This window comes from Pocillopora verrucosa, chromosome 9, assembly GCF_036669915.1.
Source record: "Pocillopora verrucosa isolate sample1 chromosome 9, ASM3666991v2, whole genome shotgun sequence".
Classification (NCBI taxonomy): Eukaryota; Metazoa; Cnidaria; class Anthozoa; order Scleractinia; family Pocilloporidae; genus Pocillopora; species Pocillopora verrucosa.
In genome coordinates, this window is record NC_089320.1 from 1,420,398 (window position 1) to 1,445,517 (window position 25,120).

Consider the following 25,120-nt stretch of genomic DNA (forward strand, 5'->3'; position numbering starts at 1 on the left):
CCCCACCCCACCCCACCCCCACACACACCTGCCTTCTTTCCCCCATTCATTTAACCCTTCAACTCCCAGAGGTGATTTGCATGTAACTTCTCCCCACAAGATCCACCCACTATCCAGCAAAATGAGAGTACTCAAATGTATCAGGTGGAAGTTGTTATCTTGATCTAACACTAAATTCTTGCAACTAACTTAGAAGGGAATGTGCAGCAGCTAGAGGGGAGAATTAACAATCAGATCTTGGAAAAGGTTAATAGGTTAAGCCATCACACTCCAGTGAACAGAATAGTGCTCAGTGATCTATAAATAATCTTTCTTACATAAATTAATAGAAACACAACCAAACTTTGGTAAAAGGAGTGAGATTGATTCTCTTTTAATAGAAAATTTTGTTGAACATACATGTAATATTGAATGAAGAAGGAAGAAGTTTGGTGAAGAACTTAATTTTTGTAAAATGTTTGCTGTAGCATTAAGTTAATAATCTATTTCAACTAACTGGACGCACAGCTCATTGTTGCTAGTCTAAGAATCGATTAAAGAACTCAACTGTTTACAATTTGAATTTATTAAATTGACCACCCATGAACAAATTCCTTTCACTTGTAATAAGAAATAAATATAATTTCCTATTTCCTACTCATATTGGAGTAGAGGCACCTTGCCTACCATGTACCTTGGTGATTGTTTGTTGTAACAAGAATTCACCATAAACATTTCATTTGCCGAAGACCAAATTACCTTTACCAGTCTTTTCTTTAAAGAATTTTATGCTTCGGCATCTTAATTGACATACATGGGGTGCTACAATTACATTAAGACCAAGGCTTGTCTTAAACAACTGCCCCGACTTAAATAGCTATAAATATGACCTAAAGGTCGTACTGATGTTTACTGTACATTTACTGTACATTTGTATCAATTGCAGTTCTTATCATTATGATCCTCTTTAAACTTTCAACTGTACATCGAGTGGAATAATTTAAATAATCTTGCCACATTCAATTCAATTCATCCTCAAAAATGCCAAACGATTTTACTGCCAACTTTCCTTTTTGCCTCAAAAGTATTGGTATCTTCATCAAGATATTTATTTAGAACTTGGAAATCCACTTTTTTTCCGCTTAAAATGTTTCATCTTCAAATCCTTACCGCATGAAGAATGAAGTTAGCGGAGTTGACTTTCTTCTTACAAAGGGCTATGTCCAAAAGAATTTGGAATAGAGTATTTTGTTCACATAAGCTGAACGCTCTTTGTGCGGTACTGCTCAAAAGTAACTTCGCTAGGGCTAGTTCTTATGTTCTTGACAATAACCTCGCGAATTACCTGGTATTTTTACTGTACGCTTGTCCCTCTTCGTTGTCTCGTCTGAACACTAGTGACTTTCTTTTTTCGGTACTTCTTTTACTGATCACTCGTGTAAGTATACCTGCTTCCTTTCAGGATTCAAGAAGTATTTAAATGATTTTTTTTTTAAAAACAAGGATGACACTTACTTGACGAATTAGTCGAAACATGGAGTATTTTTTCTTTCTGGAGCTTGTATTCTGATATTAATTCTTATATATAATAAAGGAGAAAAGAGAAAAATTGATCAATTTACAATTGTTTAGAGTAATAAACGGTCGGCAAGGAATATCCTGATCATTGGATAATGCAATTAGAGAGTTTTCATTGGTTTAGCCGTCATGAGTTATGAGCCAGTATACCATGCGCAAGCAATAGGACGAGTTAAATCGGAACTGTTTTTGTACATTTTAAAATTCTGTTTGTTCTTACAAAATAAAGTTTGGGGCGTTTTTAATTACACTTTTCTACTCAGGCTTGTTGGATATGAGATGATATACAACCAACGAGGACCGTAGGCAATTGTTTTGGTCGTTGAGAAAATTGGTCTTACTTATCAATTTGAACTGACTCTCGAAATCATGTGGTCACCTGTACTCATTAGCGTCTAGCCAAACAAATTAAACAATGAGTTTCCTCCAAAATTAAAAATAAGAGCTAAGAAACAGTTGTTTAATCCTGTATCATGCCTCCATTTCAAGTGGTTGATTTCCTTCATGCTCGTTTTCAACGGCAGGGCGTGTCTCGCCTTGAAACTAAAACAGATCAAATTTAAAGAGTATCATGAATCTTGCACAGCATCTAATAACTATTGTGCAGTCCACGTAACTAGGATTCCAAAGTTGATGTGCCTTTTCATTATTTTTTCAAGGCAACCATTTGCGAAAATTTAAATAATATTTTGTTCAAAGGTGAAAATTATGTACTAATTAAGAATAAACTTACAGTTGAAAGCTCCAGGTCCAACTCTCTCGCTTGAAAAATGATATCTCGGCTCTCGTTCATTAGTGTTGCCTCCACTGTCATGAAAGACGCATTACTCTTGGGCAAGGTAAAAACAAAATTCTCCCCAAGTTTCATTTCTTCGATTTTACGTCTGTCGACCTAGAAAGAACACATCAAAGGGTTGGTCTGTAATGCAATTACCGTATTTGCGCGAAAAAGCGACCCCGCTCTAATCAGCGCCCTCTCTCCAAAAAGAGCTCACCCCCTGGGCCATGATATCAACGAGGCGCCCCTCCCCCTCCTTCCTCACTTTCTTTATTAGTGGAGATAGGGAGAAAACCAGAATCAGTAAAAACAGTGGAATCAGTGCAGGTTGATGGTTCCTAATAAGCACCCTCCTTCCAAGGGGTACCTCTCTTATATTAGCTGAAATTTTAAAAAAAGTGCCCCGGCGCTTGACCGAGGAAATACTGTATTATCACAATCTTTTAGGCTTTTCAAATTTACCAGCTCTTAGTTACCCACTCTGATGATCATGAGTTATCGGAGATCACTAAGGACATTCACAAAAAAAAAACAAAAAAAAAAAAACAATGAATCTAAAACAAAATTGTACGTACAAAGCTTTTACCTTCTTTTCAGCTTGGAAATCTCCCATGATTAATTGTGCAAGAAGCCTGGTACCCTCACTTTTCCTCCAACGAAAACTATCTGTGTATACAGACCGTACGTTGACCATACCTTGATCAAGCTGCTTCTAATTAGAAAAAAAATTCTAATTATTGCTTAGTTGATGAATGCAGTGATTAAATAAATGCTTTATTGAGATGTAACAGTTTAAGAAAGTGGAAACACCGTCTCCAATTTTCATCTCAGGTGTTTAAAGGCTTTCCCCTGAGATGCACCAAAAAGAACAAAAAATAAAGAAAATTTCATTTCCCATGCATCTCCCAACTCCCTTCCTTTCTGCTCCCCTCCCCTCCCCAACCTCTTTACATCATCCCTCCGGCGGGTCACCCTGATCATAAATTATACTTACATGCATGTCCAATAATTGTGTAAACCCACAGTCCTCACCTGTATTATATCTAACTGCCCAGAATCTTCCAAGGCTTTTGTGATAGACAAAACCAGTTGTTTAAGTGACCCTGTACCGCCATTTGTGGCTGGCCGTGCGTAGCTAAACACATGTATTTTGTAATATTCGTCTTCAGTACATGACTGCTGGGTTCGCAAAGGAATTTCATCTGACATGTTGGATCCTTGCCAATTGTATTTACTGATAGACGGTGTAACTGATGTTATTTCCTTGCTAGCTTCTGTCGTATGGGAAGAAACAAAGTGTGTGAGGTGTGTTTAAGTGTAATATGATCGAAGAAGCTATTTATGGATAATTACGCGTGCATGGTGCACGAGATAACTCGTGGATCCGCATGCCATATGATCAGAAAGATTTTACCCTCTAAAATCGAGATACCAGAACTGAATTTACAGTACAGATCATGTGAACAATATGTGCCAGGCGATATCTGAGCATGGCACGAAATAACCAACATACTGCAATACTCTCACCAACTAAAGTATACGAAAGGAACCTGATTTGTTCTTTTATAGCTAACAGTTCTATGTAGAATTTTTGTCGTTCTCGTTTTCTTGTTTGTTTGTTTTTTTTGTTTGCTTGTCTTTGTCTTTTAGTTTTTGTTTTTTGTTTTCATCCATGACTGGAAATGTAAGTTGGCCAATGCACGAGCCATTTGATGGAGGGAAAAAGGAAAACTCTTCTTTTTCCTCCATCAAATGAAATAGGCGTTTTATCTCGTGTTTAAGTTTAAATCAAGACAAAGTTTTAGTTTGGGTCAAATTTGTCACGACACCGAGACAAGAACTTCCCTGAATTATAAATTGCCACAATAGATTTGAAATTATCTCGCTTCGTACCGAGACAAACACACACAACTGTCTCTACAAATCAGAACGTACGTGAAATTTCGAAATTTCGTGAATTACTTCCGGAAGAAAGGAAGAAATTACCATTTTATTTCGCCTGTCTGAGCGTAAATCGAGACAACGTTTTAGTTTGTGTCATATTCGTCACGACACCGAGGCAAAAACTTCCCTGAATTATAAATCACCACAGTAGATTTAAAATAATCTTCCTTCGCACCGAGATAAGTACACACAACTGTCTCTACAAATCAGACCGTACGTGAGATTTCGAAATTTCGAAAATTACCTCCGGAAGAAGGGAAGAAATTACCGTTTTATTTCGTGTGTCTGAGAGTAAATTGAGACAACGTTTTAGTTTGTGTCATATTCGTCACGACACCGAGGCAAGAACTTCCCTGAATTAAAAATCGGCACAGTAGATTTAAAGTAATCTTGCATCGTACCAATATAAGCACACACAACTGTTTCCCTATAAATCAGAACGTAGGTGGAATTTCGAAATTTCGGCGCTTGCTTAGAGCAAATTTTGGCTTGAATTGACACGGTGCGTGATCAAGTCGGTGGTGGCTTTGTCGGTATGTAAATTAAGCATCCACTCGTCATCTACAACTGTTGATGATATTTTACAAAAACGTGTAAGTTACCTTTGACGTCTGATATTTAAAACACGATTCGAATTGTACTCTTATTAGTCTGGCCAGGCAATACATAAGCAGTTCATTATCTTGATCATGGGTAAATGACTGTCCTTTTTCTGTCGCTCTGAACACACTAAACAGGTCCCACACATGTAATGAAAATTTGTGTTCACCCTTTCTGACGGACAGCGCTGCGTGACTGTAGCCACCTGCAAGGAATATTGAATTCACAAAGATTATTTCGGAGGGAATCTCAGCAGAAAACAATCCCTCCTCGAACTGAAGCACTATCGCATTATTTGTGTTTAATGTAACTTGCTATTGCTTACAAGTTTTCTTGGTCTAATTTTGTAGCTTACGTAGGTTACTATGGCTTACCATTTCTGATCATAATATGCGCAAAGATCGATGGCGATGGAGTCTTTCTTAGAAGGCAAACATTGCCCGAAAGGAAACAATAGATATACTCAGTTACTTACCGGAATGAACTTCTGTCAGAGATAAAGGGTGCTCCGTCCTCAGTCGCAGAGGTCTCTTTTCTTTCCACTAATGCGTGATGTTATTTATTTATTATGTTCCGCGAGCCTTTAAAGTGCTCGTCTTTGCTCTAACTCTCAAAGCAAGATGCATTAAGTTCGGCTATGTGGCTCCTTATATGGGCGAGCTCAGTTGTACCTTGTACTTTAGAGGAGTGAAATAGGCTGAACCTTGTACCTTCCATAAGCTTTCCTACACCTGTTAGACGATTTTCACCAACAGCATCTGTACAGGGTAATTCCCAGTTTTAGTTTCGGTCGTATGAAAATAGCTTCCAGCCCCGAAATTTAGCCTTTTTTTTTACTTTTCTTTGCTTATAAATGATCTGAAAAAACCCAGTCCTTGTAGGGTTGTCATCTTTCTTCATCATTTACTTAAAGCTAAAATATGTTTAATTAGCGTTTCTAGCGTTACTCTGATAAAAATGTGCAACGCTGCACTATAAATTTGAAGGGAAAAAAACCCCTCATTGTTGATTGACAGTTTATCTTATTCTTCCATAGCATGACGTATTTAAATTTTGCTCAACCAGGTGGCACGAGATCAGATCAAAAAAAAAAGGAAAACAAAACTGAAAATGGGGTTTTCTATGCTGATATATGTTTTAAAGTGTCTTAATTTTGCTCTTCACCTACGTAGTTGACATGCAAACCGAGCGCAGAGTAAGCTCTGAAACGTTACGTTCCTGGCGACGAAAAAAACGCTGATGGGGTTGTTTTGGTAGATATGCTTCGTTGCAACATATTTACACGTTAGGGGAACCCCCCTCGGCCGTGGCCTCTTGAAATAAACCGAAAATGAAATTCTGCAGGTGTCAGCAAAATTTTAGGAACAAGAGTAGAACCAAATGTCCATCGCATCACAACTTGACGACACGCATCAGAAAACTACCGATAGCAAGAATGCATCCAGGTAAGTCAGAATTATGCAAATTAGGGACAAAATCGGTACATGAATAAATTATTCCCGTGGATCGAGCGGCAAACACCTTAGGTAGAAAAACTAATTTTATTACATTTCATTTACTGCAGCAAGGCATCCTTTTTCTCCTTTTTTAAATGAATTTTATCGCGGTTTTTAATTAAGCTTGCATTTTCTACATAACATGTTTCTTCATTTTACAATTTATATGACCTGCACAGTAACAAAACATTAGCAATATAGGAGATTAAAAAAGAGGTTTTATTGTTGTCACGAGCGTGGGACAAAGAAAAAATTCTGAGTTCCCATAAGGAATCGAACCTCAGACCTTCAGATTCCTCGCTCCGATGCTCTACCATTGAGCCACAGAGACTCCACGGAGAGCGAGGTCTATTACGAAGCTCGCATGACATGCGTCCTGCACACTGCGCAATGTTTGTAGATAGATATAAGAGAGAATATAAGAGATGTTCTGCAAAAGGTTGTGAGACATCCATACTCTATTTCTTAAGATGATCTTTCTTGTGATAGTGGTTAACGAAGTTTTTGCAAACCATGTCTACTCGGATAAAACATTTTTCATGTCACATTTAGTTTTATCATTTTGTCACTCTTAACTTAGGCTTGGGTTATGATTAAGGAGAGTTATTGAAATGAAAGCGACATGCTATGCTCTCTATCATAAGCAGATAAGAGTTTCATATCATCAAATTTGACTTTTTGCAGCCAATGCATTTACACAGCATGTCTTGCATCATTCTTTTCGCATCCTTAAGACCGATAACGCAGTGTCACGTGCAGCTTCGAGACTGTAACATCAACTTTGATCCCATTTTATGTAATTCTGAATTACCTCCATAAAGACGTCAGAGTTATAGTATACTAGGGCTTAATTCATTCACAATTATATTTTCATCACATGTGTATTATTATTATTATTATTATATCATTACTTGGTTTTTTGTTTTCCTTTTTTTTTCGGAAACCGAGAGGAGAGGGTGTGTACAGGTTACTTTGGGCCAATTGAGAAAAGTAGATAAATAGCTAAACAAATAGAAAATTCCCCCCTAAAGAAACATCAGATTAAAAGATTGTTGAAAGTGTCATTATCATAAATCCTTTTTCACTTTTTCTCGAGTAAATGCAAATTCACTAAATTCATCTTCCCACAATAGGAGCAAGATTCCCCAACCGTGCCTTCCTTTGTCTTGTCAGCGGTTGCTACATAGTCCAGAAAATGGGGCTTTTCCTCCTCAGCCGATTTTGCTCGCACACTGTTGTTTGATGCCAGAGGGAAACCCCTGGGACATCTCAGTCAAATGCCGACCACATTCTAATCAATGCGAGAGGGGAGAAAAACTGGCAAAATGTCATGGAGGTCTACCCCAATGCCAAGGTACAGAGAAAACACAACGATATAGAGTTGACGTTGCCTGTCTTAACGGAAAATCTTGAGGTTGCTGCTTTTGGAGTTCCACGAAAAATGACCAGAAACGACTGCAAATGACGATCTTTGGAAAAGATCCCAAACAGGGCTGCAACTGGAAGATTCGGGTTTACTTGATTAATGATTCAAAAAAGGCATCAAGGTAAAAAAAAAAAACATATCACTATAATTTGAGGATAAAAGTATGATGATTTAAGATAACATTGAAATAAGAGGAAAACTCGGATTGCAGTCAACAAGAAGGCTCAATGAAAACGTTAGCCGGTTATAATCCAAGAACTCAGCAGAGAAGGAGTCAGCTTCTAAACTGATGTAAGACGGTACAAATTACAAATGGCGCTCCTCTGGAGCTATTTTTTTTCTAATAACTGAAGATCAGATTCTTTCTCTAATTCACTGTTTATTTCATGACGAACCGTCTGTGGACTGTGTTGCAACAATAAAAGCATTACATTATTTTTGTTTATCTACATTATTTTTGTATATTTTGTTTTTGGTCGGTTTATTTTTTTTTTTCGCCTTTTAATTTATTGTATTCATTGACGACAGGTTATTTGCGAGAAAGAAGCAGAAAAAGGAGGAAACAGACTGCTGACAACTATCGCAGGCCTATTTGTGTCCAACAGCAAGGAAAACATCAGAATTGAGTTTACTGATTTAGATCCAGGATGGCAAATGAAAGGTGGCAACGTGAAGGTGAACGACATCTCTGATTGTACAGATGAGTTACAGCTGCTCGACAATAAGTAAAGAACTTTTCGAATAAAAGATCATTATAGAGAGTAGGTCATATCGAGGAGAAACAATAAATTGAAGTCGCATGTTACACAAAAAATGGTACCAAAGCTAAGCAGACAATCGTCACTGCACTAACTGAATAATTCCAGATTACGTTTTCTGTACCATGTAGATTTGGGACAACTTAACAGCAATTCAATTGTAAGCTAGAGGAATGATGTGGTCCGTTTGTACGTCTCTATAGATAATAGATATAGGAGATGCGTGGAATTCGCCTGAAGACTCACACTTCCCTCTCTGTTTTTGAAGTAAGTCACGTGATCAAACCAAGCAGCAGTTCTTTTGCCGAATAACAGTTTCACATGACGATGACAGCGCTCATACCGGATGGTGGCATTTTTTCGAGAAGGTAAACCAACAGCAGCTTATTGAAAAAAAATAACAAGAACATGACTAATGACAATTATGACAATAAAAAAGTAATGATACTTATAATGGTAATCATACTAATTGTAAAAAGAACTGAGAATTAAAATAGAAAAAATTAAAAACTACGGGAAATATTATTCTTGAACAAAAAAAAGAACAAAAGCTTTTATGTAGACTACTATGCAGCGTATATCAAATTCAACGATAACTGTTCTTGACTAGTTCAGGCTCTAAATTCAGGCTCCCCAGGTTCACAAATTGGAAGTTGAAATTTGGGTTCAAATTGTATCGAATAACCTCAAAACTCGGCTCTTTTCTTAGGACAAGAGGCGGAGGGGACCAATGGCCGCTAAGGAAACGTAAGAATGCTCCGTATTGCAAACCTCCACGCGGCGTAATATATGTGTAGTCAACAGAGCGAGGGAGGAAAAACTGATATGATATTTGTAACATGTAAACCTTCACTGGTTAAGTATAATTGCATTTAATCTGCAATCCTAGACAATTTATCATATCAACTTCCTGTTGTTCATCCTCAGCTTGTACGTTACGGACATCTCTTTTGTTTTACTTTCATAGTTGTAGAGTTAAGCACGTATGAGTTGCTTGTTTTAAGATTTACGGTGGTGAAATTAGCGTGATAATTGATTGATACTAAAAGTTAGTAACAGGAATAATAATAATGCTATTTTTGATATAAATAATCATACACATAATGTTTGACGATATTTTATAATCTTATCTTAAATGCTATAGGCTTCGAGAGGTTGAGCAAAGGAGATCAGTTTTCCTATCATGAACATGCCAAAGTTGATCAAAAGAATTTCAATTTTTCCTATCATGACCAGCCAAGAATATACAGCTGAAACACATTTTGTGCTGCGTGGGCCCCAGACTAAATCGAGGCTCCAGAGGTGAATGGTAAGAGATGAATCTTAACCACGTATCTTGTAGACTTCTTTCACTCTCTGACCGGTCTCGTTTGATTACCGCAAACTACGTCAGTTGAGGGTCACTGATGAAACTTTACACGTTGGACTGTTTATGTAAGAATTCATTCATTTTTTATTCATGGCGTTCTTCTACGCTTGTTTACTATCCTACACGATCATGATATTTGATACAGCACTATTCACAAGATTGGTATCGAATAGTTCCTCAATATGACTCGCACAGCTTTGTGTGCGCTTATATTGTAGAACATCATTAAAAAAAAAAAAATCCCCCGTGCGCGATGGCACCAGCAGGGTCAGAAAAAAGCCACGCAAGCGTTCGGATTAAGTACAGAAAGAAAAGAAGATACAGAAAGAGCGGCACTCAAATCATAAAATGTTTATTCACTAAATTTATTTGGTCGCACTGGACGAAAAAATACTTATTTGTTTCATCCCCTAAGTCAACAAGGAAAAATTATTTACATTGTTTGAACGGTTAGGCACAGTTTGTGTTTAATTGAAGGAGTTGGTCATAGACCAAATACAAATAAGTTATTAACATTTCCCGTTGAGTGTTTGCCGTGTGATGCTATCAGTGTACGGACAAGAAATAAACAAACTTTATTCCTACTGAATATGTGATTCCCGCAAACCCTAACCTTGAACTTACCTCTTTTTCACAGGATCCAGTGCCACTGACTGATTTCTTAAAAGAACTTGGAGAGTTTATCGACATAAAACTCTTTTAGACAAAGTTGCTTGATGCTAGGTGTATTCGGTTTTCGTAGGTCTTGCGCCGTTGGTGACTCTTTTAATTTTAAACTAGAAACTGTTGAAGTTTTACCTCGAGCTTTCTTGGGGGATTAGCAACTAATAGACGATTTTACATGCGAGACCGTAGTAACTAGTGTGAGTAGCTGGTGGTTTTGTTTAGGAGCACTCAAGCAAGTTGCAAGTCCGTACGGGGAATGGAAAACAACAAACAAACAAATAAACGATAGAAAAGGAATTAAAGGTCTGCTGTGCTGGTTAAACAAATGCAACACCGTGCGCAGCTCAAACCAACATTTACGACCGCCTTCACAATATTAAACACTGAAGTAGTGGGATACTATGCTATTTGCATCTACTTATTAATAGGGCAGAACAGCGCTTGTCAATGTAAGGACTTGCTGAAGAATTAACATTAAACAAGTGATTATATTCATAGTCAACTACCATGAAGCACCAGATTCTCAAGCTAGTCTCACTTCTAATCTCGCGAGTTAATTACTCTTTAATCGTGCATATTGATTTCGTCGTCTTTTCGGAGTGTGATTTTGTGCTGGCGGCACTTAACAGCAGCCACACATTTTATTATCAGTTCGATACCTCGATGAGATTTACTTAAATCAGACGCGGTGCTTGTTTAGAGATGGCAAACGCCGAAATGGGAATTATGCCATCAAAGCAAAGTTAAAGCCTTTTAAATGTATAAAATATGAATATTCAGGTAAGGTTTCAAACTAATATCACAAGCATTCTATATCAGTATGAATAACTTACTGATACTCAACTTAAGTTAAAAGAAAACTCTTGTACAAAAGATTTTTAACTGCTTTTGCCTTAACCTATGTGATGTACCTATTCTCAACTAACATGGTCCATCGAGGACTTTTTTTTTGTGCTAGTACCGATTCACATTTCCAACAAAACGATCTATCGCGCTCAATAATTCAACTGATTTGTCCCAAAGTTATTTCAAAATAGATCATAGTTTTCTCTCAGGAATTCGAGTATCATTTATGTTCTTTTTTTTTTTGTTTTCCTTCCTCTTCTTTTTTGCTTTTGTTTTTTTGTTTATTTTTTTCCTGTGTCATTGTTATTCTGTTGCGGCTTCATGGCCTTGTTGTTAAAATACGTAAGTGGTACCTGGAAACATTCAATTACAGCCCAAGCCTAATTCCCTTCAGGTGCCTGCATCTGTTGTGGCATCAACTTCAGTTTACCAGCGACGATAGATTCACATCCCCCTGTGTTTAAAGTATGTTGTTATATTCCTAGACTTTTACTCAACAAAACGAGCACCGTGATTGGTTGATTCTTGGTCACGTGCCCCTGATCAAATTCAAATGAATTCCGACCGTGATAAAATCGCGCAGTTGTTGCCCGCTTGCCGTAAACAAAAGCACGTGATCAGTGCGTGACTAAATTAAAAATGGCGTGATCTTCAGCGCGTACTCACGATTCACACCACCCACCTTCCCCCATTCATTTTTACCCTTTAACTCCTAGGAGTGATTTGCATGTAACTTCTCCCTACAATATCTACAATATTCATCCAGCAAACAGGTAATGAGAGTACTCAAATATATCAGGTAGAAGTTGTTATCTTGATCTAGCATTAAATTCTTGCAACTTATTTACAAGGAAATGTGTAGCAGCTAGAGAGGAGAATTAACAATCAGATCTTGGGATTTAAAAGGTTAAGTCAACACACCCCAGTGAACAGAATGGGGCTCGGTGATCTATAAATAATCTTTCTTACAGAAATTAATAGAAACACATCCAAACTTTGGCAAAAGGAATGAGATTGATATTCTTTTAATGGTGCATTTTGTTGAACATACATGTAATAACATTGAATGAATAAGTTACAAGCTCAGTGAAGAACGCAGTTTTCTAAAATGTTTTCTGTAGCATTAAGTTAATAATCTATTTCAACTAACTGGAAGGCACAGCTCAATGTTGCTAGTCTAAGAATCGATTAAAAAACTCAAACGTAAATCCTAAATGTATGTACAATGTTGTTCTTCAGCACTTTTCACTTCATCAGATGAAATGAATAAAAATTCCTTTTGTTAATGCATTTCCTGTGTACAGAGCATCTTTTCATTAATAATATGCGCTACCAGCTTTATTTCTGTTCGATTTTTTAATATTCTACTACACAAAAGATGAATGTGTAAAAAGATAGCAACTGTTTAAGGCAGCCAAATCCTTCTACATGAATTAATCTACCCATGAAGAAATTCCTTTCACTTATAATAAGAAATTGAAAGAATATCCTTTTTCCTGCTCAAAATTTCCTACCATGTGCCTTGGTAATTATTTGTTGTAACGAGACCTCATCATAAAAATTTCATTTCTTTGCCAGTCTGTTCTTTAAAGAGTTTGATGCTTCAACATCATAAATGAGGTGCTACAATTACATTAAGACTATGGTATATATTGAACACAATTGCCCTGATTTAAATAGCTTTAAATGTGACCAAACGGTCGTACTGATGTTTTACTGTACATTTTCATCGAATAATGTACCCTTGCAGTTCTTGTCATTATGGTCCTCTTAAAACTCTCAACTGTATATCAAATAGAATAATTTAAATAACCTTGCCACATTCAATTCAACTTATCCTCAAAAATCCCTAGCAATTTTACCACCAACTTTACCTTTTGCCCCAAATACTCTTGGTACATTCATCGAGATATTTTAATTTAGAAAATGGAAATCTCCTTTTTTTCCGCTCAAACCGCTTCATCTTCTAAATCCTCACAGCATAAAGAATGAAGTTGGCGAAGATGACTTTCTTCTTACAAAATGGTAAGCCCGAGAGAATTTGGAATAGAGATTTTTACCTCCACATGTTTTCTTCCAAAAAGTTAATAAACGAGTTCCTTAAAAACAAGGATGAAACTTTCTTGGCTGATCCCTATAAATTACACGAAACAAATTTTAGAGTGCAAAAGTAAGTAACAAATTTGTTTGGTCGCACTTTGAACTCTTTTTGGTCAACAAAACAAAACATAAAACTTACCTAAAAACTTGTTTGATTAAACGTAGTTGTTTTGACAGAACACGAAATTTAAAAAAGAATTGAAAAAGAAAAATTGTCATGTTTGAATGGTCTGGTTTTACAGGAGATTTCTGCGCCTCTTAATTTTTCCCGTGATATTATCAATCATTAATCACAATCTCCATCACGCAGTGAAGAACGAAAAAACAATCGCAATTTTTTAAAAAAACTACAAAACACACGCGAGCAGATTTTTTAGTCTTTGAAACAATTACTCGTACTTATTTATTCCAACTGGCACTCGAAATTATGCGATGACGTTTAGCAATTTAATGTAAATAATGATATCCTTTAAAGACATATTAAAATAACAACTAAGAAAAGATGAATCTCCAAATTAAATCCGACATTATGCCTCCATTTCGACGACTTGGTTTCCTTCATGCCCGTGTTCAACGCCAAGGCGTGTCTCGTCTAGAAGCTAAAACAGATAAGTATCATGTATCATGCAAATAATTCCTAAACTAGTGTACAGCCAAAGCAATTTTCACTTCTGTTCCCTGAAACCTACTATGCTAAGAAACCATTCACAAGCTAGATTGTTACAGTCATTAAGAAACTTAATGGGGTCATTGAGAAACCCAGTGTGATTTCTTTTCTTTTAAGTGTAAAGTTCAAAATTATACAGTCATCAAGAATCAACTAACCATTGATTGCTCCAAGTTTAACTCTCCTGTTTCAAGAATGATATCACGGCTTTCGTTCACAAGTTTCAACTTTACTGTCGTGGAGGATGCATCACTCTTAGGCATGGTAAAAACGAGATTCTCTCCAAGCTTCATTTCATCAATTTTGCGTCGATGGACCTAAAAAGAACACACCTAAAAGTTGGCTTGTAATGCAGCATTATCACAATTTTTATTTTCTTTTTACCCGCTCTTCGTTCTGCATAGAGCAGAAAACTATATTTATAACCATGAATTATTAGAGATCTGTAGGGAAATCTACAAAAAGCTAAGAACTTAGACCAGCGAATCTGTACATAAGACTTTACCTCCTTATTAGCACAGAAATCCCCCATAACTAAATCAGCACGAAGATTGACCCCTCTGCTTCTCCTCCAACGGAAATGATTTGAATACACATACCGCACGTTGATCGCCCCTTGATCAAGCTGCTTCTGCTTAGAGAAAGTTTACTATTACTATTCAGTTGGCGAATGCAGTGGCTGATGCGTTATTGACGGGAGAGGGGAGGGGAGTGGGGCAGTTTAAGAAAAGAAAACAGCGTCTCCAGTTTTTATCTCAGGAGTTCAAAAGTTTGCACCTGATACATAAAAAAAGGAAATCTCCCCTCTAAGGCATCTCCCAGCACCCTCCCGTATCGTTTCCATTCTACTCCCCTTCCCCACCCCCGCCCTCTCACATCACCTCTCTAATAGTCCACGCTTATCGTAACTCATAGGTGTTCTTCAATAATAGTATAAACCCCAAGTCCTCACCTGTAGCATATCTAACCGCTCAGAGTTTTCCGAGGCCCTAGTGATAAACACAATCAGCTGTTCAAGTGGCCTTGTACTGCCCATTGTGTTTAGTTGTGCGTTGCTGAACACATTTATTCTGTAATATTCGTTTTCAGTACATGAGTGTTGGGTTCGCAAAGGAATGTTATCTGACATGATGGATCCGCCTACTTCACCGATAGATGCTGTAAACGATGCCACTTCGTTTCTAGCTTCTGTTCTATGAACAGGAACAAAGGGTGTGTGAGGAGTATTTACGTGTATCTATGGTCAAAGAAGCTATTTATGGATAATGACGAATGCATAACGCAGGACATGACTTATGGCTCCGTATGTCACATGATCAGAAAGACTATATCCTCGACAATCGAGATGCAAAAAAGAACTCAGTTTACAGTACAGATCAAGCGCCCAATACGTATTTGGCTATATCAGAGTACTGTACCAAAAAGAAGACAATACAATGCAATATTTATACAAACTTAAGTACACAAAGAAGGTGATATCTGTTCTTTTATGCAGACAGTTTTAAGTAATTTCTCTTAGGTTTTTACCCCATCTATGACCAGGAAAAAGGAAATTGGAAATAACAATTGTCATTCAAGAACCTCTAAATACTGTTCTTGTCAATAAACATTATGGCCTTAACCCAAGCCATCTGATTAAAGAAGAAATAGCTACTTTTGTTGCGTCTGTCCGAAAAGGCAGATGAGAGTGGAGTGACACCTAATTTGGATCAATTCGTCACAGTACCGAGGCAAAACTCCAGAATCGCCATCGAAAAACCAGGTTTGAATTGTCTTGGTTTATACCGAGCACACACTGACTCAACAAATCAAAACACACGTCATATAAAAGTACATTGGTTTCTTTGATCTTTCAACTTTTATTCAAAAGGTTTTTTGACCGCGCGTGATCTGGGTGCGAACATAGCGCGAACTTTAAATGTGTTAACATGTAAAACAAATATGGGGGCTCGATACGATCGCTCGATTGTGAAAAGGTATGTTAAAAGCAGTTTAACTCAATACAGTTTTTATGTGACGAAATCTAGGGTTTTCAGCAACTGCACCTGTAATATTCATAAGCCTTCTACGCCCGAAGAATAGGTCAACAGAAAACAAAACACCTTCGAAAAGATTGCTTGAAGGTGACTGATTCGAAAGACTACGCATGTTCGGATACCGATCATAGCGAAGCTCTATTCCCATTACGTAATGTTTTGTGACAAAGAAAATAGGAACCTCTCGAGTAAGATTTATCGCTTTTCCTTTGGTGGAATTTCCTAAGATTTTCTGGACCAAATTATCACTGGCGAGCGCCTCCCTTCGTGGGGCCTTACCTTAATAGCAAAAATCATTTTGTTAATATCTACTAAAGCAAACGATAGCCTCGTTCATCACCTTTTGATGGCTTTTAGGGACCTAGAAAAGCGAGAACATATTAATTTTCTTGAGAAACATTACCCTGGCATGCGCGCCAACATTGAGCAAAAACCCTGTGGAGCCTGGGTGAGTCTTTAAATCACTCGAACTGAATGCCTACTACTACTCATACAAAATTTACACTTAAGTTACTACGAGCGTGACCAAGCTATTTCAGCCATTTAGGTACATAAATTAAGTATCAACACGTTTGTGCACGAAACGCGAAGAATATTTGAAAGATACGCCCAATTTACCTTTGACGCCGAATATTTCAATTCCGAACTCAGAAAATACTCCAGGCAATACATAACCCAATCATCTTTAGCATGTATAGATAATAATCCTGCTTCTGAAGCTCTGAGTACGATAACATGTAAGGAATCGTTTATTCTCTACTTGTCAAAAACCTGCAAGAAATGGTGTCGATTGTGAGATGATTTTGAATTCACAAAGACCGACTATTTCGAAGCTAAGGGAATTTATGTAGGCAACCATACTTCACCGAACCGAAGCATGATCATTGCTTCTATTACCCCATTCAAATCTAAGCTTACAACTTGAAACCTATGGAAAACTCAATCCTACAGTTCTCTGTTTCTGATTTTTCAAGATTCAGTTAAACCCGGTTGAAAATAAACATGTTTGCCGGTGTGAATAGGGTGTATGCTTATATCCCAGCCCGCCATTGCCTTGTAATATTTTGACGTAACGTTATTGCGAATGTTTTTCTGGGTATCTACTTCTGAGGATAAAACTGTCTGACGTTTTCTATTTCCGCTCATCGAGCCCGTATCGATGGTGTTGGACTCTCTCTCGGAAACTAAAAATCGCCCAAAGGGAACAATATCTTCCCCTTGTTACTTACCGTTATAACCCCTTCTCAGAGATAAGGGGTGTACTTTGGTAACTTTCCTAACTTATTCCGTTAGCTCGAAATGTTTCATATACCTGTGTTCGAGTGTCTTTGAATATTTCCTTAACCGGTCGTAGTATACACACAGTTTGTGCTCAATGCTTCGTTATTATTGACTGACTTGATAAGGTAATTCCCCAAATTGAGCCTACGTATTCTAATTTTGTTTACCCAGGTCATACGAAATGATTAAAATAGGAGGAAAATAAAAACAGAAGAAGAGGGTTTTCATGCTCATATATGTTTGAAAATGTCTTAAATTTTGTTCTCGACCTATTTCTGTTTAAATGCAAACCAAGTACAGAACTATCTCTGCTTTATTCTTCAAGGATAAGATGAAAATACGGAAAATGCTGTCGTAAGCGGCGAAAAAAAGAATTATTTATCAAGGGAAAACCCCTCTGGAGTTGCTTACGTTTCAAAATAAGCTAAATTTTGCATAAATGCTTTGAAAGCATAATTTTATATTCTTGAGCAGGGAAAAATTAACACGAAACAAGTGATTATATTCATAGTCAAGCTAGCATGAAGCACTATATTCTTAAGCTGGTCTCACTTCTTATTTCGCATTTATTATCTAGCTTCAACCTCGCGTGTTAATTCCCCTTCAATCGTGCATTTTGATGTTGTAATCGTTTTGGAGTGTTTATTCTTCAAGGATGAGATGAAAACACGGAAAATGTTGTCGTAAGCGGCGAAAAAAACAAATTAATTATTTATCAAAGGGAAACCCCCTTAGACTTGCTTACGTTTCAAAATAAGCTGATTTTGCATATATGCTTTAAAAGCATAATTTTTAGATTCAAGAACAGGGAAGGAATGTTCATCGCATCATAACTTGACGATACACATCGGAAAAAGAAGGACAGTAAGAATGCGTCCTGGTAAGTCAGAAAATACAAATATGCAAATCAAGGGGCAAAAGTACAATGATACTAAAGTAATATTTTTCCTTTCGATCAAGCAACAAACGTTGTACAGTTTTTATTTTGTTTTAGTCCATCAATGGCAGCAAGGCATTATTTTTCTTATTTTTCTGAGTTACATCGTGGTTTCTGATAAAACTTGCATTTTTGCATACCGCCATACTGGATATAATGTGCAAAAAGTTGAGATTCATTAACGCTCACTTTCCTCTAATAATCTTTCCTCTAAAAGAGGTAAAAAATTTTTGCAAACCATCTCTACTTTGGAAAGAATATTTTTAATTTCACGCACTATGTTAAATTTATGTCACAATCACATACCTTTATCACCCCGAAAAATTCGCAGCATGCGTTCTACAGAGGCGTTATTATGTTGGAATCACTTGGCGAGATCTTGGGTAGTGTACACCTGAGGGTTATTTTTAATCTTTTTCATACTCTCTTGGGTAGTGCAAACCTGAGGGTTATTTTTAACCTCTTCAATACCCTCTTGGGTAGTGTATACATGAGGGTTATAAACCTTTTCAATACCCTCTTGGGTGGTGTATGCCCGAGGGTTATTTTTAACCTTTTCAATACCCTCTTAGGTAGTGTATACATGAGGGTTTTTTTTAACCTCTTCAATACCCTCGTGGGTAGTGTATACCTGAGGGTTATTTTCAATCTTCCTTATACCCTCTTGGGTAGTGCAAACCTGAGGGTTATTTTTAATCTATCCGATACCCTATTGGGTAGTGCAAACCTGAGGGTTATTTTTAACCTCTTCAATACCCTCTTGGTTAGTGTATACATGAGGGTTATTTTTAACCTCTTCAATACCCTCTTGGGTAGTGCAAACCTGTGGGTTATTTTTAATCTCTCCAATACCCTCTTGGGTAGTGTATACCTGAGGGATAATTTTAACCTCTTCCATACCCTCTTGGGTAGTGCATACCTGAGGGTTAATTTTAACCTCTTCTATACCCTCTTGGGTAGTGAATACCCGGGGTTTGTTTTCAACCTCTTCAATACCCTCTTGGTTAGTGCATACATGAGGGTTATTTTTAACCTCTTCAATACCCTCGTGGGTAGTGTATACTGAGGGTTATTTTCAATCTTTCTTATACCCTCTTGGGTAGTGTATACCTGAGGGTTAATTTTAACCTCTTCCATACCCTCTTGGGTAGCGTATACCTGAGGGTTAATTTTAACCTCTTCAATACCCTCTTGGGTAGTGAATACCCGGGGGTTATTTTCAACCTCTTCAATACCCTCTTGGTTAGTGTATACATGAGGGTTATTTTTAACCTCTCCAGTACCCTCTTGGGTGGTATATACCTAAGGGTTTTTTTCAACCTCTTCAATACCCTCTTGGTTAGTGTTTACATAAGGGTTAATTTTAACCTCTCCAGTACCCTCTTGGGTTGTGTATACTTGAGGGTTGTTTTTAACCTCTTCAGTACCCTCTTGGGTTTTGTATTCCCGAGGGTTATTTTCAACCTCTTCAATACCCTCTTGGTTAGTGTATACATGAGGGTTAATTTTAACTTCTTCAATACCTTCTTGTATTATTTTTAATCTCCCTAATACTCTCTTGGGTAGTGTATACCTGAGGGTTATTTTTAACCTCTTCAATACCCTCTCGGGTAGTGTATACCTGAGGGTTATTTTTAATCTTTTTTATACCCTTTTGGGTAGTGCAAACCTAAGGTTTATTTTTATCCTCTTCAATACTCTCTTGGGTAATGTATACCTGAGGGCTATTTTTAACCTCTTTAATACCCTCTTAGGTAGTGTGTAAATGAGTTTTTTTTAACCTCTTTAATACCCTCTTGGGTAGTATATACCTGAGGGTTTGACCTCTTCAGTACTCTCTTGGGTAGTGTATACTTGAGGGTTATTTTTAACCTCTTCAGTACCCTCTTGGGTTTTGTATTCCCAAGGGTTATTTTCAACCTCTTCAATACCCTCTTGGTTAGTGTATACATGAGGGTTAATTTTAACTTCTTCAATACCCTCTTGTATTATTTTTAATCGCCCTAATACCCTCCTGGGTAGTGTATACCTAAGGGTTATTTTCAACCTCTTCAATACCCTCTTGGGTAGTGTATACCTGAGGGTTTAACCTCTTCAATACTCTCTTGGGTAGTCTATACCTGACGGTTATTTTCAATCTCTTCAACACCCTCTTGGGTAGTGTATAACTGAGGGTTATTTTTAACCTCTTCAGTACCCTCTTGGGTAGTTTATATCCTCTCCCCTGCTCTCCCCCCCCCCCTACTTTCCCCACTCAACCCGGTGATAGATAATAACCTGTCGGAATTTTGTTTGTGGTAACTGATTGGCAAAGGGAAATTTGCAGATGAGTTTGAAGAAGTGAAAATATGCTATTCTAGGATCATGAAATTCATTCACAAATTTGAATGCAAAACACAGATTTAAAGTTTCCCGCATGTAACATTATCGTAAAACCTTTATCAGTTGTTCCCGAGTAAAATGCAACATTGACTGTATTCATCTCCCCACGACAGGAACAGGATTCCAAAACCGTGCCTACCGCTCTTTTATGGTCTGTGGTTGCTACAAAGTCCCCAAAAATAGGTCCCATCCTCAACAGCCGATTTTGATCGAACACTGTTGTTTGATGGCCGAGGGAAATTCCTGGGACATCCTAGTCAAATGCCGACCACATTCTAATCAACGCAAGAGGAAGAAAAAGTGGCAAAATATCATGAAGGTCTACCCCGAAGCCAAGGTAGAGAGAAAACACAACGATATAGAGTTGACGTTGCCATTCGTAACGGAAAATCTTGAGGTTGCTGCTTTTGGGGTTCCAAAAAGAAATGACCAGAAACGAATGCAAATGGCGATCTTTGGAAAAGATCCCACACAGGGCTGCAACTGGAAGATTCGGGTTTACTTGATTGATGATTCAAAAAAGGCGTTCGAGGTAAAAAAAGCATGTAACTATTGAAATGATGATAAAAGTAATTATGATTAAAAATAGCATTGAAATAAAAAGGAAAATTCAAATTGCATTTAGCAAGAAGGCTCAATGAAACGGAAGTCGGTTTTAATTCAAGGACCCAGCAGATGAAGGAGTCAGCCTTTACACTAATGTAACAAGGTACAGTTTACCAAATGGCACTCCTCTGAAGCTATTTTCTGATCAATTGACTGAAGATCAAATTCCTTCTCTTAATTCACTGCTTATTTGATGAGGAGCCGTCTGTGATCTCTGTATAACTGTGGTGCAACAATAAAAGTATTTCATTTTTTTCCTTCATTCATTTTTCATTTTATCGTCAACTTCTTGTAAATTTTGTTTCTATTCTGTTTTTTGTTGTTGTTGTTGTTTTTTCTTCGCTTTTAATTTATTGTATTATTTGATGTCAGGTCGTTCGCGAGAAAGAATCAGAAAAAGGAAACAGACTACTGACAACTCTCTCAGGCCTATTTGTGTCCAACAGCAAGGAAAACATCAGAATTGAGTTTACTGATCTAGATCCAGGATGGCAAATAAAAGGGGACAACGTGAAGGTGAAATGACATCTCTGACTGTACGAATGAGTTCTCAGCTGCTCTACTATGAGTATAGATCCTTCCGAGTAAAAGATCACTATAGAAAGTAAGACGTAACATGGAGAAAACAAATTAAGGTTGCACGAAACATAAAACTGGTATAAAAAGCTAATCAGACAATCGTCACTACACATAATGAGTAGTTCCAGGATTACCTTTTTCTGTGCCATGTGGATTTGCGACAACTTTAAAGAGGAATAACGTCGTCCGTTTGTATGTCTCTATTTAGATAATATATATAAAAGATGCGTGGAATTCACCCGAAAACTCGGCAAATTTCCCTCTCTGTGTTTTTGAAGTAAGTCACGTTGATCGAACCAAGCAGCAGTTCTTTTGCGGAATAACAGTTTCACAGGACGATGACAGTGCTGATACCGAGATGGTGGCTTTCTTCAAGCAGGTAAACCAAAAGCAGGTTATTAAAAAAATCAAGAGGATAATAACAATCTATGACAATAATAAAGCAATAATTCTTATAATGATAATATGATGATGATAAAGATAAAATAGATAAAAATTCAAATCCTACTTGCATATTCTTGAAGAAAAAAAGAAAGCTTTTGTATGTAATACTATGCAGTGTGTCAATTCAACAATGACTGTTTCTGGACTAGTTCAGGCTCTAATCAGGTTCCTCCAGCTTGTTCTGTCATTATCATTGCTTTTCTTAGTAAATGTTTCTCTTCGTATATAATGACACTTATGATGACAATAATGTTGATAATGGTGATGGCAATAACAGTGATAATGGTGATGGCAGTAATAGCGATAATAATATTAATTATATAATAATTGCAATAGTGATAATTATAATTATTATTATCATAATGATAAAAAGAACAAAAGTGAAAATAATGCTAGTTGCTTAAATAGGGATCAAACGTCAGTCAAGCTTTGTATATTTACGTATCAAAAACACACTCACAAAGTATTCGCAAACTGGAGTTGAAATTTACTGTTACAATTGAATTGAATAACCTAAAAACTCGTCTGTTTTCTTAGAAAATAGGCAAAGGGACCAAGCTGCCACAGAAACGTAAGAATGCTCCGATGAAACCTCAACACGGTAAGTTATATTTGTTCGTCAACAGAGGGAGGAGATCGACTGATATTTGAAGTTATGTAACCTACTGTATTATATTAAGGATGACATTTAATCTGCAGTCCTAGAAAATTTTTCATATTAACTTCCTGCTGATTCGTCCTTAGCTAGTACTTTACCGACACCTCGTTTGTTTTTATTTTTATAGTTGTATAGTTAATCATGAAGAAGTTTGTTGTTTTAAGATTTAAGATGGTAGTGTAGCGTGATAACTGAATGATAATAATAGTAATAACAGTAACAATAATAATGCTATTCTTGATATAAATAATACACACACATAATGGTGACGATGTTTATAATCTTAATGATAGATGTTATAATCACGAAAGTTGATCAAATGAATTTCAATTTTACGTTTCACGACCAGCCAAGAATACACAGCTGAAACATATTTTTCGCTGCTTGGGCCCCTCACTAAATCGAGGCATCTAGGTAAGAGATGAATCTTAATCACGTATCTTGCAGACTTCTTTCATTCTCTAACCGCGAGGTCTCGCTTGATTACCGCAAACTACCTCAGTTGAGGCTCACCGATATAACGTTACAAGTTAGACTGTTTACGTAAGAAATCAGTCATTTTTTTATCCACGGCGTTCTTCTATGCTTTGTTTACTATCCAGGACGATCATGATATTTGATATAGCAATATCCATATGATTGGTATAAGATAGTTTCTAACATAGTATGACCCGCACAGCTTTGTGCGCGCTATTATTATTCAACATCATAAAAAAATCCCCCGTGCGCGATGGCACTAGCAGTTTCAGAAAAAAAGCCACACAAGCATTCGGAATAAGTACAAAAAGAGAAGAAGATGAGGAGAGAACGGCACTCATATAATGGAATGTTTATTTACTAAATTTATTTGGTCGCACCAGACGAGAAAATACTAATTTGTTTCATCCCCTGAGTCAACAAGGAAAAAATGGTTACCTAGTTTAAACGGTCAAGCACAGTTTGTGTTTAATTGAAGAAGCTGGTCGTAGACCAAATGTATATAAGTTTTTAACGTGTCATGTGAAGTGTTCGCTATGTGATACTATCAGTGTTTAGACAAGAAATAAACGAACTTTAACCTAGAACTTATCTCTTTTTCACAGGATCCAGTTCCACTGACTGATTTTTTAAAAGAACTTGGAGAGTTTATCGATATGGAACTCTTTTAGACAAAGCTGCATGATGCCAAGTGCATTCGGTTTTCGTAGGTCTCGCGCCGTTAGTGACTCTTTTAAATTTAAACTAGAAACTATTGAAGTTTTAACTCGAGCTTTCCTGGGGATTTGCAACCAAGAGACGATTTTACATGCGAGACCGTGTGAGTAGCTGGTGGTTTTGTTGGGGAGAACCCAAGCAAGTTGCAAGGCCGTACGAGGAATGGAAAACAACTAAAAAACAAACAAACAAACAAAAAGGAAAAGTCCTCCTACGTAGGTTAAACAAATGCAACACTGTGCGCAGCTCAAACCAACATTTTCGACTGCCTGTATAATAATAAAGACTGAAGTAGTGATTATGTCAGTGATATCAAAACAGCTTTTGGTGAGGGTATGAAGGACATGCCGATAATAAAGAAATTTTAGTTCTAATACTGTTAGGTTAGTTCCCAGAGACACTTTTTCGCTTGTAGAATTTGGTGCCACCTGCTATAGAATTAAGCATGAGCTTTCAGGTTTTACACTCACTTTGCAGGCTTGTTGTATATTCTAGATAATGAAAATACCCCTAAAAGTATTCGCCCTCCCCCTCTCTAAAATTATTACAATAACTTTGACGATGGTAGTACACATTAATGTCTGATTTTAGACACCACCGTCCGATTTGAGATGGTAGGGTCCGATTTAAGACACCAGTACCGATTTTAGAAACTAGTGTCTGGATTTAGACGCTGGTTTCCGATTTAAGACATTTGTTTCCGATTTCAGACACTAGTACCGAGTTTAGAAACTTGGTTCCCTTTTGAGAGAGTAGTGTCCGTCTTTGCTTCCTGATATATGAATTACTAACTCTT

General features: G+C 37.1%; 3 protein-coding genes, 1 long non-coding RNA gene and 1 other non-coding gene across 8 annotated transcripts; 3 read left to right on the plus strand and 2 right to left on the minus strand.

Moving 5' to 3' along the window:
* Positions 1–134: 134 nt before the first annotated feature.
* On the minus strand, positions 135–5,786 carry LOC131780536 (uncharacterized). Of its 2 annotated transcripts, none has more exons than XM_059097138.2 (6): positions 5,355–5,786; positions 4,882–5,084; positions 3,368–3,609; positions 2,922–3,047; positions 2,291–2,449; positions 135–1,557 (listed from the first exon to the last, which is right to left on the minus strand). In XM_059097138.2, exons 3-6 carry the CDS (start codon positions 3,542–3,544, stop codon positions 1,552–1,554), a joined length of 468 nt encoding a protein of 155 aa, XP_058953121.1. In that variant the 5' UTR covers positions 3,545–3,609; positions 4,882–5,084; positions 5,355–5,786; the 3' UTR covers positions 135–1,551. The 2 variants fall into 2 exon arrangements, with proteins under 2 accessions (XP_058953121.1, XP_058953120.1); XM_059097137.2 differs by having other exon boundaries at positions 138–2,100; positions 5,355–5,784.
* A 305-nt stretch (positions 5,787–6,091) lies between these two features.
* Positions 6,092–7,810, plus strand: LOC131780575 (uncharacterized). The gene is made up of 2 exons (XR_010718716.1): positions 6,092–6,324; positions 7,509–7,810. It is a non-coding gene; the product is annotated as an uncharacterized protein (transcript).
* Positions 7,811–9,794: 1,984 nt separating this feature from the next.
* LOC136283360 (uncharacterized) lies at positions 9,795–11,091 on the plus strand. Its single transcript, XR_010718715.1, has 2 exons — positions 9,795–9,868; positions 10,566–11,091. It is a non-coding gene; the product is annotated as an uncharacterized lncRNA (long non-coding RNA).
* Positions 11,092–12,449: 1,358 nt separating this feature from the next.
* On the minus strand, positions 12,450–17,603 carry LOC131780549 (uncharacterized). Of its 3 annotated transcripts, none has more exons than XM_066172687.1 (6): positions 17,473–17,603; positions 16,862–17,014; positions 15,160–15,395; positions 14,713–14,841; positions 14,366–14,524; positions 12,450–14,139 (listed from the first exon to the last, which is right to left on the minus strand). In XM_066172687.1, the coding sequence occupies exons 3-6, from the start codon at positions 15,334–15,336 to the stop codon at positions 14,068–14,070; spliced, it is 537 nt and encodes a 178-aa protein (XP_066028784.1). In that variant the 5' UTR covers positions 15,337–15,395; positions 16,862–17,014; positions 17,473–17,603; the 3' UTR covers positions 12,450–14,067. The 3 variants fall into 3 exon arrangements, with proteins under 3 accessions (XP_066028784.1, XP_066028785.1, XP_066028783.1); XM_066172688.1 differs by having other exon boundaries at positions 14,713–14,838; positions 15,160–15,400; XM_066172686.1 differs by having other exon boundaries at positions 15,160–15,400.
* Positions 17,604–18,249: 646 nt separating this feature from the next.
* LOC131780574 (netrin receptor UNC5C-like) lies at positions 18,250–25,102 on the plus strand. The gene is made up of 7 exons (XM_066171664.1): positions 18,250–18,404; positions 20,957–21,375; positions 21,822–21,965; positions 22,237–22,407; positions 23,010–23,073; positions 23,480–23,544; positions 24,213–25,102. The coding sequence occupies exons 1-6, from the start codon at positions 18,395–18,397 to the stop codon at positions 23,542–23,544; spliced, it is 873 nt and encodes a 290-aa protein (XP_066027761.1). The 5' UTR covers positions 18,250–18,394; the 3' UTR covers positions 24,213–25,102.
* Positions 25,103–25,120: the final 18 nt, after the last annotated feature.